Genomic DNA, 13,467 nt, shown 5'->3' with positions numbered 1-13,467 from the left:
AGTAATATTGAAGATGTCCTAGTTAAAATCGATAAATTTATATTTCCCGTTGACTTTGTTATTCTAGACATAAAAGAGGATAGCAACACTCCTTTAATTTTAGAAAGGCCCTTTTTAGCAACTGCTAGAATGATTACTGATGTTGGCACAGGTAACCTTACACTTCGTGTGGGAAACGAAACAATCACCCTTCAAGCTCGTAATCCCGGCAACACATCAAAAATTGAAGGTGATTGTCTAAACCATTCTACTAAAACTGACAATATGGTGCAACCTACTTTGTAGAAAATGAGTTTGAAGGAAGTACATGAACCATTTTCAAGCAATAGTAGAGGACCCATTCATGAAGAACGAAGGCTACAAATTGATGAGCTGGATGAATGGCGGACACATAAATCGAGAACACACGATGAACAAAAACTACGCCAGAGCAAGCTCAATACCTTTCCAAATCAAATTAAGGCTGGAGATAAAGTTTTATTAGATGCCGTAGATCCTCACATTGTCACTGCCAAACCGAATAAAGAAATTCCTCTTATGGTACTTAGCATTTTTCCATTCGGTACAGTCGAGGTAAGCCATCCCAAGTTTGGCACTTTTAAGGTAAACAATACCCACTTAAAACCTTATTTTGATGAGATTCACAGCAGGAATGAGGAGTATAAACTCCTTGAACCACCATGACCATTCAATAGAGAGGTAAGTCAAGCTTAGACTATAAATAAGCGCTTCTTGATAGGCAACCCGAGCCCTAACTGTATTAACTTCTTTAAATTTTAGTGTTTAACACCTAACTTACTAACGGAGCTCTTGAATACAGGTTTCCCACACAGACACGGCCTAGCACACAGGCGTGCCTTAGGCCGTGTAGAAACAGGGCAAAGGTTTTCCCCAGCATGGGCTACGATAAATTACCACGGCCGTGCAACATGGCCATAGGCGAACCTGCCAAAATAACACGGGCGTGCAACACGCCCGTGTTTTGAAACCGTGGGTAAACCTGTCAATTTAACACAGGCGTGCGTCTGCATACACGGGCGTGGGAGAAGCTAACAGTGATCGACATGGTCGTACAACATGGCCGTATACACTAATGCACCTAATTTCAAAAATTACGAAACGCACGTGCTAAGCTTAGAGCACACGGGTGGGCCCCACGGCCGTGTGCCCTAATTTCTCTATAAACACCTATTATTTGTCTTATTTTATTTTTATCTTTATATTTTGAAATTATTTTTTTATTTCCCTTTAATACTATTTTATCTTGAGTTTTTACAATTTTTATTCTTCGGCTATTTCATTACGAGTAATCATGCTTCAGTATACCTCTTAAAGAGTTCTTGATTTTATCACAGTTATAAAGAGCTCCTCAGCTCATCATCACATAGGAACTAAAAACTCCACCAGGAAAGGTTTTCCACGACTGCCATGTCCTACTCGACCACGACCATAGCCAACTTCAGATATAATATTCTTTTGGCACAAGACTTATGGACTAATGAACCTCTACCACCGCCGGAGTATCTTTATCCACCCTCACGCCGATTATTCTCCAAAACTCCAGTTCAAGGAAATTCATTCATCACTCAGGAAGTTTCACTTCTCTCCCTTTCTTATATTTATATTCTTTTCTACATATCTATCTTTGTACATTTAGGGCAATGTACATCTTAAGTGTGGGGGGTATTCATTTCATTATCAGAAAAATCCCTAAATGATTGCATTGTTCTCTTGAAAAGCTCTCATATCATGTTTAGGATAAATTTTAATTGATTTATGACTTTTATGGATATATCTTGAATTAAAACATAGGCATTTATGCATTGAGGGTTTAAACTTTAAAACATTAGGGAATCAAGCATGATAAGTTGATTTTTGAAGAATTGAAAACTTTTAGGTTATTTTCCCAAGTTTAGGTATTATCTTGAGTTGGAATTCACAAGTTTAACTATCAAACAGCCATAATTTTTGTGAGATCTTCAGCCTTTAGAGCATCTATTATTTCTTTCATGCTCACTTTCATTATGAGTGCATCAGTATTGAATTGCTATTCTAGAACTTGCTTGATTATGCATGTCAAGACCTCACCATTTGATTTGATATGTCAAAATGATAAAGACACTTAGGTTTAACCCACTCACTCCATAAAAGCCTACCTTCACAATTAACCCTTAGTGAACCCCCTTGAGCCTAACAACCCATTCATTGATTTACCCTCAATATTAACCCATAACTCACTATTGTTGAAATCTCCAAAATTAATTTTATCCCTATTTTTGTCGAGATTTGAGTTGGAATAATTGCTTAGCTATGTTTATTCTTTTTTGTAATTTGACTTGTTCTTAAAAAAAATTTATACATATTAGTATTAGTGATCTTTTGAGCTAAAGAAGTTAATTTCCATATTCTAAGAAAAAGCTCTGTTGTACGCAATTGATGACCAATCATTTTTCTAGGTAGGCAATTTTTCAATTCAATCTCAATTCTAACCCTTTCTTTCAGCTTGTGACTGCACTCTTAACCAACGCCACGTTACAACCCTCTAAAGACCTTTTGATTGATATTTTATCTCAATTTATAGTGGTGGAGATTTGATTTTCATGCAAGCCTGTGGTAATGACTCTTCATATTGACTATTGAGTGCTTCATTTTATTGTCCTTAAACACCTCGAGTGATTTGAGTGAATCTTTAGTGAGGATCTGAAACTCTGTGATATTTTGAATCAAAGGTAATTACTTAAATGAGAGGAGACTCAACTTGGAATGTTTGAAACTTTGATGTTCTTTCAGTTGAATTTTCAATGTATGATTACCTATGGATTATTTTGAGATATTATCGATAGAAATTATAAGTTGAGAAGAATTTATTTTGATTATGAGTTGAGGATTTTGCTTGTGAACAAGCAAATGCTTAAGTGAGGGGGTATTTGATAAACCGTAATTCATACATGTTTTTCTCCCATGCTTAGCACATTTTATGGATGATTTTTCCTTAAATTTGGTGAATTCGATGCTCCTAATGCCTTAATTTCATGTTTTATACTTAGGTGAGCATAGGAGAGTGGAAAGAAGGAGAAACGGGCCAGAAACGGAGAAAATAGGCCAACGTATGAAACCAACACGGCCTGGACCTCCTCACACGGGTAGACCACATGGCCGTGTCAATTTGGCAGAATCGAAGCACGACTCACACGGGTGGACCACACGCTCGTGCCTATTTAACAGGCTTAACCACAACTTTAAGCAATCATACACGGGCGTGTCCCTACCGAGCCCAAGTTTTGTCCAATTCAGAAGAGGCTAATTTTGAGGGTTCTTAGGCATTCCAAATCCTATAAATACACCCTAGAGGAGGAGGAAAAAGGACACAGACAGGAGGAGGCAGGGAACTGCTCAAGGAAAGCTGATTGATCAATCTCAGAAGCCGGATTCATCATCAAGACTGAAGATCTCCCCTCAATTTCCCTTCAGGAGTTTTAGGTTTTCCTTTATATTTTGTATTCATTATTCTTCTAAAATGTTTACCTTTTTAGTTATGAACTAAAACCCCTAAATACCTAAGGGGAATGAAACCTAAGACAAATCTTGTTATCATTATCTAAATTGTATGATAAATATTTGACTTGTTCTTAATTATGTGTTCTTAATTCTTGTTTTGATATTCCAGAATATTGATTCAAGTTAAGCTCTTATTCAGGGGAGGAATAGACCCTTTCTAAGAGTATATTTGTCATAATTAAGCGGAGTTAATTGCGCCCCTAAAGATAGGGTGACAAGATTTTGTCGGATTAGGGTGAAACCTAATAAGGGGATCCATAGATCAAGTTAATGCAACCCTAGGGAGTTAATTAGAAAGAGATTTCAATTATTAAACCTAGGGTTAGATGTTGTTAGTCTCGAGAGGGATAATAATATAACTTAGGGATTTCTACGGATCAAGTCAAATGAATAAATCGTCTGATTCAGAGTCAAATAACAAGTGAAGTCTAGGTGGATTTTTCCTTAGGTATTGTCTTAATTCAATCATTTTTCCAAAAGTAATTCCCCAATTCTATTTTCTGTGAATTCTTAGTTTAGTTAATTAGTTAGTTAAAACAAATCTCATTATTCTTAGGTTAGATAATAAAAACACAGTCATTACTAGTACTTTAAGTTCCTTTGGGTTCGACAATCAGGTCGTGCTAAAGCTATACTACTTGTAACGCCCTAAAAATTTAGGGTTTGTATTTTTTTTCTTTTTGTCGGGTTTGACATAAATCGCATGTATGGTGTGGTGGTTGAATGATTTGCGCGCATTTGGGGGTGTCTGAAAAGGCCTGGGCTCAAGCTTTGGCTTTAACGAAAATTTTGTTTTTCTCTTAAAAAGAACCTGAACGTTGGCACCTAGGCTTTATGAATAATTGTGGTTGCTTGTTACCATAAAAAGCCTTGTGGCTTGGTGGCATGTGGCGTGCTTTGGCTTTAGGAAGGACTAGGGTTCGAATCCTATGAGCTGCAAAAGATGTCATTTTACTGCATGGGGGTGGCAAGAGTTTATGGCGAATTCAAACTCTGTCATATGGGAGTTTGAATTAGTCGGGGTTGTTGGGAGAAGATTGTGGAGGGATAAGGGAAGTGATTTGTGGAGAGTTTCAAGGAGTTGGTGGGGGGGAGTGTTGCAACCAAATTGTGCATCTTGTAGAAGCAAAATCGGCTAAAGGAGTTTGGCTAGCATTTCCGGCATTTTTGGTTCTGGGGTAAAAGCTGAATTCTGCTTTCTCTTTTCTCGGGTATGTGTTTTGGCTCTTTTTGGGGGCATTATCTTTTTTTTGTGCCGAACCTTTTTTCATTTCTCAGCCTAAGCCGATTGTGGTTTACCCTAATATCTCTCCTTCCCATTTCATCTTGCTACACTTTATTTTGGCTATACCTTACTTTGATCAATTAACTCCATCCCATACTTTTGGTCTAAGCCGTATCATCTTCTTAACCTTTTACTCATCTCCTACTTGTTTTGGGTTGTGTTTTCTTTCGCGAAGCCTTCGCCGAATACTTCCATATCTAGCCGAAACTCTCCCTTGCTGGATTAAGGTAAGTTACTCTTGGGTTGTCGAATCTCTTGCAATAGCCGAGCTTGGCTATTGTTTCTTCCTTATGTATGTTGTGGTCGTGTTTTTCTTTTCTCATCTTTTCTAGGGTGGTCTCCCTTTTTAAACCTTCTACTCTATTGGTGTGCTCTAAGAGGGTGTACTTGGTGTCGGGCGTTTGATAGTGGTGTTTGTTGGGATAGGCCGAATATTGCCACTCCTTTCTCTTAGTCTCTGTTTCGGTAAATAGTTCCCAAGGTTAAGTAGTTTACGATTAAGTTAGGTAATTTAATGGATGTAGTTGTTAATACAGATTGTAGACAACTGGGTTCTGGAAGAAGAGGTGGTTAGAGCCCTATTTATGCAATCAAGGTAAGCAACGTAGTATGTGGTGTGCAAAAGGATGTCCTTGAATGGTTAATCCAAACGACTAAGACTGTTTGTGGAACGTTGGGTTGTGTAGGTTGGGCGTGTGGAGTGCGTTGAACTTCTCCAAAATAGGTGTGTAGTTGTTCACCCAACCTTACTCTGTAATCAATGATGAACGTAGGTGTGTAACCACACCAATGCAGTAGTAGATCGGTAAAAGTCGGAAAGCCAGAGTTTCGGCATTTGAGGCCATGCGAACGTGCAATCTCTCGTGGGGTGAGTCGAGCCCACAAATTATGGGTGGTAGACTATAAGACCGTTGCGTGCGTTTCATGGGCTAGGGCCGTCATGGGCCTTGATGGGCCGAGAGGGGCTGTGCGGGCCCAATAGACCCGAGGGCCCCACACAAAAAGGATATGCGGTAAGTGAAAAAATATGGAATGGGACATGGAAACCGCGTTGACACGACTTAACTTGATCTAAATGGGCCACAGGGGCGTATGGGCCCACTTGGGCCGAGTAATGGGTCGTAGGCCCATTTACACTGTTTTGGCCATACGGGTTGTCTTAGTCATTCGAGACGACTGTAGACCTTCTGAAGGGTCGTTATCTGTACTGATACCCTAAAATCAGTTAAATGACCGAAATATCCCTGAAGGGTAAAAATTACTAATTTACCCTTAACTGATGATATGACCTTTATAACGCTAGTGGTAGGTTATTTGATATGTGAATGACATTTACATGACTAGTTATGAGTATGATATACTGCTTACGCGTATTATTTATGACACGACATCTGCATAGGGTTGGGTTTATAATATGGAGGAAGCACTGTACTGGTGACTATGTCACATCTATTATTATTGGTGGCTTGCCACACTTACTGCTATTGGCAGCTACGCTGCGTTATTATTAGTGGTAGCTTTGCTGCGATATTGGTGTGTTGGTTGGGTGGGTTGACTGGTATCCCCACATGGTGTGTTGGTTGGTACGGGTGGTGTGCTGGATGGTTATGGGATGGGTTGCATTTTGCACTATACTGAAACTGTATTGGGCTTAGGCCCCCACTGCTACTGTTTAAGGGCTAAGGCCCAGACTGTACTGATACTGAATAGGGCTCAGGCCTAGAACGTTACTGTATGCATTGTTTTCTATAGTCTGATAAGGGATTATACACTGAGATTTCGCAAACTCACCCTTTCTTTTAATTGTACAGGTAATCCTCAGACTTAGACGGTTTGGAGCTGCAAGGGACTCGGGGTGGCTACACGATCACGAATGACTTTATTATTTAATGGTTTTATATTTGGGTTTTATTTTTGTAATAAGGTCATTTGGGGTTTTAACTTTTAATTAGGCTATGATTTGGTATTTATCAACTGCTAGAGTAGGAACATCGGGTTTTCAAAATAATAACATTTTCCATGAGCAAACCTGCAACTTTAAATTCTGATAAAAACAAACGTATTGAAAACTATACACGTCTTAAACAACATGAAACACTAGGCATACACGGGCTTTAAACATATAAAGGCTTTTATGACAACCGGTTTAACATCATAAGCTTGTCGGGTTTTCGGGTAATTAATGTGGCACATCAAATTCAGTCGTAACATCTAGGCCGAGTTTGGAGTGTTACAGTTAATGGTATCAGAGCCAGGTTACAAAAATCGACTGTAGTATGGGTAGCAGAAAAGTATTTTTCCTTCTTTTCTGAAATTGGGGGTTTAAAAAGGTTTCTCTGAAATTTGGTTTTGAAATTTTTCAACGGAACTTAACTTGTTTCTGAAATGATGTTACTGAAAGTATGGCACACCGAGTCTCCGGCACCAAATCTGTAAGTTCACTGCTAGCATTTACTATTTTAAGTTGTAATGTGATGCTGAAAAATTGTTATAAATGGTAGCATTAAATCTCTGTTTAGAGCAAACTGAGACTGTAGAAGACTAATATTGGTAGCAGGATCTTGATATGCGGAAACAAAACTCTAAATATTGTTTATCATAAAATATATTTTAATAAAAAATTGGAATTATTAACTAATAGCATAAAACTTTTAAAAATAGATAAAGTGTATCTCGATATGAGCACTAGAGGTACTCGTGGAAGGGGTACACGAGGCTGTGGCAGAGGCCGAAGGGGTGCTAGAGCTGGGTCTTCGGCGTCAGGCACATGTCTGCTAGGGAGACACCAGCTTCACCTGTAATTAAGACTGGGTCTCATGATCGAGCAATAGGGGATGATGCCTTGTCTCAAGCGATGCTGCGAGTTCTCGAAAGGGTTGCTAGAGCGAGTAAGGGATCAGTGGCCCGGGGTCAATTTCTGAGCGACTCCGATCTAATTGGGCGGAGACTTTTAGGGGTGTTTCTGGTGTAGCCCCGAATGTGGCAGAATATTGGTTAGAGGCTACGGAGCGGATAATGGATGATCTTGACTGTACTATGGAACAGAAATTGAAAGGGGCAGTGTCCTTACTGCGAGATGAGACTTATCAATGGTGGCTTACTGTGAGAGAAGGTACACAAGCTGACCGTCTGACATGGGATTTCTTCAAGACATCCTTTCAGGGGAAATATGTAGGCGCAAGTTATGTGGACGCTCGAATGAAGGAATTTCTAAACTTGACCCAGGGGAATAGGACTGTGGCGGCATATGAGGCGGAGTTTCTGCAGTTGAGTCGTTATGCTCGTGGGATAGTAATGACTGAGTACAAACGCTATATGCATTTTGAGGACGGTCTTCGTAATGAGTTGAGAATTTTCATAGCTCCACAGAGGGAGCGAGACTTTACTGCTTTAGTGGAGAAAACAAAGATTACTGAGGATGTGAAGCGCTCGGAGTGCCAAAATCGTGAGAAAGATAGGGGCAGAGGAAAAAGGGATTTTGGATCCTCTGGTTCAGCAGGTAGGCCTATTAAGAGGGCCAAGTTTGATGGGCCAGTTCGAGTTGGAGATCCTGATGTTGTTGCAAGACCGCAGCCCTGTGTTGACTGTGGGAGGTCTCATTTGGGTGAGTGCTGGAAAAAGATTGGGGCGTGCTTCAGATGTAGGTCCATAAATGATCAGGTAAGGAATTGTCCTCAGAGGCCTACTCAAATACAAGCTATAGGACAGGGTCATGTTCAGCCAGTGAGAGGTGGTCAGCCACTGAGGGGTCGTGGACAGGCCAAAGGTGGAAATGGGTTTGGACAGGGTCGTGGAGCACCGGGTAGAGGCACATGTAATACTGAGGCGAGACAACCAGCCTTGGTTTATGCTGCTCGTCATCGAGAGGATGGTGACGCCCCTGACATCATAACCGGTACGTTTTTTTATTTATAATATGTCATATGTTGCCTTAATTGACATTGGATCTACGCATTCGTATGTTACATGCACTGTGTCTGAGATGTTGGGTATTCAGTTTGAGGGCACTACTAGTGAAATGACAGTGTTGAGTCCACTAGGGCAATCAGTTAGGGTGGATAAGTTATTCAAGGGCGTGCCCTTAGAAGTTCAAGGGGTCGTATTTCCTGCAAATTTGATGAAACTGCCATTCGGGGAATTTGATATTATTTTAGGCATGGATTGGCTAGTGAAGCATCGTGCAAAGCTGGATTGTGCTGCTAAGCTGTTGGTGTTGAAAACTTCAGAGGATGAGGAGGTGGCTATAATAGGGGAACGAAGAGATTATTTGTCTAATGTGATATCAACGTTAAGAGCTGAGAAGCTGGTTCGCAAGGGTTGTGAGGCTTTCCTGGCATACGTTAGCCATTCTGAGGCTAAAAGTCTTTCTGTTGAGGATGTTAGAACTGTCAAGGAGTTCCCGGATGTTTTTCTAGAAGAGCTTTCGAGCTTGCCTCCAGACCGTAAGGTTGAATTCGATATTGAGCTTCTACCAGGAACAGCTCCAGTATCTATCGCCCCATATAGGATGGCACCAAAGGAGCTAGTAGAGTTAACGGCTCAAATTCAAGAGCTGTTAGACCGAGGATTCATTCGACCAAGTGTGTCTCCGTGGGGAGTACCAGTATTGTTTGTGAAGAAGAAGGACGGGTCCATGCGCATGTTCATTGACTATCGTCAACTGAATAAGCTGACCATCAAGAATAAGTACCCTTTGCCAGGGATTGATGATCTATTTAATCAGTTGCGATGAGCTACTGTGTTCTCCAAAATAGATCTTCGATCTGGGTACCATCAACTAAAGGTTAAGGAAGCTGATGTGTATAAGACAGCATTTAGGACTCGTTATGGTCATTACGAGTTCCTAGTAATGCCATTTGGGTTAACGAAGGCACCAGCTACTTTCATGGACATGATGAACCGAGTATTTTAACCCTATCTGGACCGATTAGTAGTAGTGTTCATAGACGATATTTTGGTGTATTCGAGAAATGAGGAGGAGCATGATGAACACTTGCGGATTGTCCTTAAAATTTTGAGACAAAAACAGTAGTATGTAAAATTCAGCAAGTGTGAGTTTTGGCTACAAGAGGTGACATTTCTGGGTCACATGGTATCTGCTGAGGGGATTAGGGTTGATCCTCGGAAAATTAAATCCGTATTGGGTTGGAAACCACCAAAGACTGTATCTCAGATTCAAAATTTTCTGGGTTTAACTGGATATTACAGATGTTTTGTGAAAGGGTTTTCAGTGATAGCTGTACCTTTGACTAAATTACTGTGAAAAGGGGTGCCATTTGTTTGGCCCGATAAACAGCAAAAGAGTTTTGAGAAGTTGAAGAAAGCTTTAACTGAGGCTTCTGTTTTGATACAGCTGAAGTCTAGGAAGGAATTCACTGTTTATAGTAATGCGTAACACGTTGGATTAGGATGTGTGTTGATGCAAGAAGAAAGTGTGGTTACTTATGCGTCGCGACAGCTTAAACCTCACGAGGCGAGTTATCCCACTCATGATTTGGAATTGGCAGCGGTGGTGTTTGCACTAAAAATTTAGAGGCATTATTTATATGGGGAAAGAACGATTATTTATACGGACCATAAAAGCCTTAAGTATCTCATTACTCAGAAGGAGTTGAACTTTAGGCAACGAAGGTGGATTGAGTTGCTTAAAGATTATGATTGTTCAATTGAGTACCACCCAGGCAAAGCTAATGTGGTAGCTGACACACTGAGCCGTAAAGTTGTCTCTGATTTAACAGCAATGTTTGCTCGTCTTAGCCTGTACGATGATGGTAGCTTGTTAGCTGAACTGCAAGTGAGACCGACTTGGACTGTTCAAATTAAGGAAAAGAAGTTGTTGGATGAGTCGCTAGTTCCTCGTTTTCAGCAAGTAGGAAATGGTGAAACTTTAGATTTTGGACTGAATGGGAAAGGGGTGTTATGTTTTCGTGGAAGAGTGTGTATACCGAATGATTCTAGTCTGAGGCAGTTTATTCTTCGAGAGGCGCATGGTAGCCCTTATGCCATGCATCCTGGCGGGAACAAGTTATATTGAGATCTTCGTGAGTTGTATTGGTGGCCTGGGTTAAAACGCGAAGTTATCGATTATGTAAGTAAGTGCTTGACGTGTCAGCAGGTTAAGGCTAAGCATCAATTACCTTCTGGGTTACTGCAGCAAGTTAAGATTCCACTCTGGAAGTGGGAGAGGGTGACCATGGATTTTGTTAGTGGGTTACCCTTAACGCCTTCTAAGAAGGATTCAATTTGGGTGATTGTAGACCGACTGACTAAGTCTGCCCATTTTATACCGGTCTGCACTGATTATTCATTATAGAAGTTGGCCAAGTTGTACATGGCTGAGATTGTAAGATTGCATGGTGTATCAGTTTCTATCATATCTGACAGGGATCCTAGGTTCACATCTCGGTTCTAGAAGAAATTACACGAGGCTTTGGGTACACGACTGGATTTCAGTACTGCGTTTCATCCTCAGACGGATGGATAGTCTGAAAGAGTAATTCAGATATTGGAAGACATGTTAAGAAGTTTTGTATTGGATTTCAAGAGCAGCTGGGAGGATTATTTGTCGTTAACGGAATTTACGTATAACAACAGCTACCAGTCCAGTATTCGAATGGCACCGTACGAAGCATTATATGGTCGTAGATGTCGTACTCCTACTTGTTAGACTGAATTGGGTGAGCGACGAATTCTGGGGCCGAAGCTAATTCCTGATACAGAAGACAAGATGAATCGAGTGCATATTTATTCCGATTGCTTCCTAGAGGAGTTTGGCTAGCATTTTCGGTATTTTTGGTTCTGGGGTAAAAGCTGAATTTCGCTTTCTCTTTTCTCGGGTATGTGTTTTGGTTCTTTTTGGGGGCATTATCTTTTCTTTGTGCTGAACCTTTTTTCATTTCTCAGCCTAAGCCGATTGTGGTTTACCCTAATATCTCTCATTCTCATTTCATCTTGCTACACTTTGTTTTGGCTATACCTTACTTTGATCGATTAACTCCATCCCATACTTTTGGTCTAAGCCGTAGCATCTTCTTGACCTTTTACTCATCTCCTACTTGTTTTGGATTGTGTTTTCTTTCGTGAAGCCTTCGTCGAATACTCCCATATCTAGCCGAAACTCTCCCTTGTTGGATTAAAGTAAGTTACTCTTGGGTTGTCGAATCTTTTGCAATAACCGAACTTGGCTATTGTTTCTTCCTTATGTATGATGTAGTTGTGCCGTTCTTTTCTCATCTTTTCTAGGGTGGTCTCCCTTTTTAAACCTTCTACTCTATTGGTGTGCTCTAGGAGGGTGTACTTGGCGTCGGGCGTTTGATAGTGGTGTTTGCTGAGATAGGCCTAATATTGCCATTGCTTTCTCTTAGTCTCTGTTTCAGTAAATAGTTCTCAAGGTTAAGTAGTTTACAATTAAGTTAGGTAATTTAATGGATGTAGTTCTTAATGTAGATTGTAGACAACTGGGTTGTGGAAGAAGAGGTGGTTGGAGCCCTATTTATGCTATCAAGGTAAGCAACGTAGTATGTAGTGTGTAAAAGGATGTCCTTGAATGGTTAACCCAAACGACTAAGACTGTTTGTGGACGTTGGGTTGTGTAGGTTGGGCGTGTAGAGTGCGTTGATCTTCTCCAAAACAGGTGTGTAGTTGTTCACCCAACCTTACTCTGTAATCAATGATGAACGTAGGTGTGTAACCACACCAAGGCATTAGTAGATCGGCAAAAGCCGGAAAGCCAGAGTTTCGGCATTTAAAGCCATGCGAGCGTGCGATCACTCGTGGGGTGAGTCAAACCCAAAAATTATGGGTGGTAGACTATAAGACTGTTACGTGTGTTTCATGGGCTAGGGCCGTCATGGGCCTTGATGAGCCGAGATGGGTCGTGCGTGCCCAATAAACCTGTGGGCCCCACACAGAAAGGATATGCGGTAAGTGAAAAAATATGGAATGGGACATGAAAACCGCGTTGACACAACTTAACTTGAGCTAAACAGGCCACAGGGGCATATGGGCCCACTTGGGCCGAGTAATAGGCCTTAGGCCCATTTACACTATTTTGGCCATACGGATTGTCTGAGTTGTTCAAGATGACTGTAGACCTTCTAAAGGGTTGTTATCTATACTAAAACCCTAAAATCAGTTAAATGACTGAAATATCCCTAAAGGGTAAAAATTACTGATTTACCCCTAACTGATGATATGACCTTTATGACGCTAGTGGTAGGTTATTTGATATGTGAATGACATTTAGATGACTGGTTATGAGTATGATATACTGCATACACGTATTATTTATGACACGACATCTGCATGGGGTTGGGCTTATGATATGGAGGAAGTACTGTACTCGTGACTATGTCACATCTATTATTACTGGTGGCTTGCCACACTTACTGCTACTGGCAGCTACGCTGCGTTATTATTACTGGCAGCTTTGCTGCGATATTGGTGTGCTGGTTGGGTGGGTTGATTGGTATCCCTACATGGTGTGTTGGTTGGTACGGGTGGTGTGCTGGATGGTTATGGGATAGGTTGCATTTTGCACTATACTGAAACTGTATTGGGCTTAGGCCCACACTGCTACTGTTTAAAGGCTAAGGCCCAGACTGTACTGATACTGAATAGGGCTC

At 40.8% G+C, this 13,467-nt stretch overlaps 1 protein-coding gene across 1 annotated transcript; it reads left to right on the top strand.

Moving 5' to 3' along the window:
- Nucleotides 1–7,610: 7,610 nt before the first annotated feature.
- On the top strand, nt 7,611–10,877 carry LOC121203662 (uncharacterized). The gene is made up of 5 exons (XM_041074094.1): nt 7,611–7,731; nt 7,815–8,738; nt 8,998–9,329; nt 10,140–10,227; nt 10,525–10,877. The coding sequence occupies exons 1-5, from the start codon at nt 7,611–7,613 to the stop codon at nt 10,875–10,877; spliced, it is 1,818 nt and encodes a 605-aa protein (XP_040930028.1).
- Nucleotides 10,878–13,467: the final 2,590 nt, after the last annotated feature.

This window comes from Gossypium hirsutum, chromosome A07 (genome assembly GCF_007990345.1).
Source record: "Gossypium hirsutum isolate 1008001.06 chromosome A07, Gossypium_hirsutum_v2.1, whole genome shotgun sequence".
Classification (NCBI taxonomy): domain Eukaryota; kingdom Viridiplantae; phylum Streptophyta; class Magnoliopsida; order Malvales; family Malvaceae; genus Gossypium; species Gossypium hirsutum.
The sequence above is the reverse complement of the archived record's forward strand: the minus strand, read 5'-3'. Positions and strand labels throughout refer to the sequence as shown.

Bases quoted from the DNA above. Each gene is read 5' to 3' on its own strand.
- LOC121203662 (XM_041074094.1), top strand. From the start codon at position 7,611: ATGTCTGCTAGGGAGACACCAGCTTCACCTGTAATTAAGACTGGGTCT. The intron at 8,739-8,997 runs GTACGTTTTTTT...ATATTATTTTAG, and splicing joins CGCCCCTGACATCATAACCG to GCATGGATTGGCTAGTGAAG. The intron at 10,228-10,524 runs GTAATGCGTAAC...AGTACCACCCAG, and splicing joins GAAGGAATTCACTGTTTATA to GCAAAGCTAATGTGGTAGCT.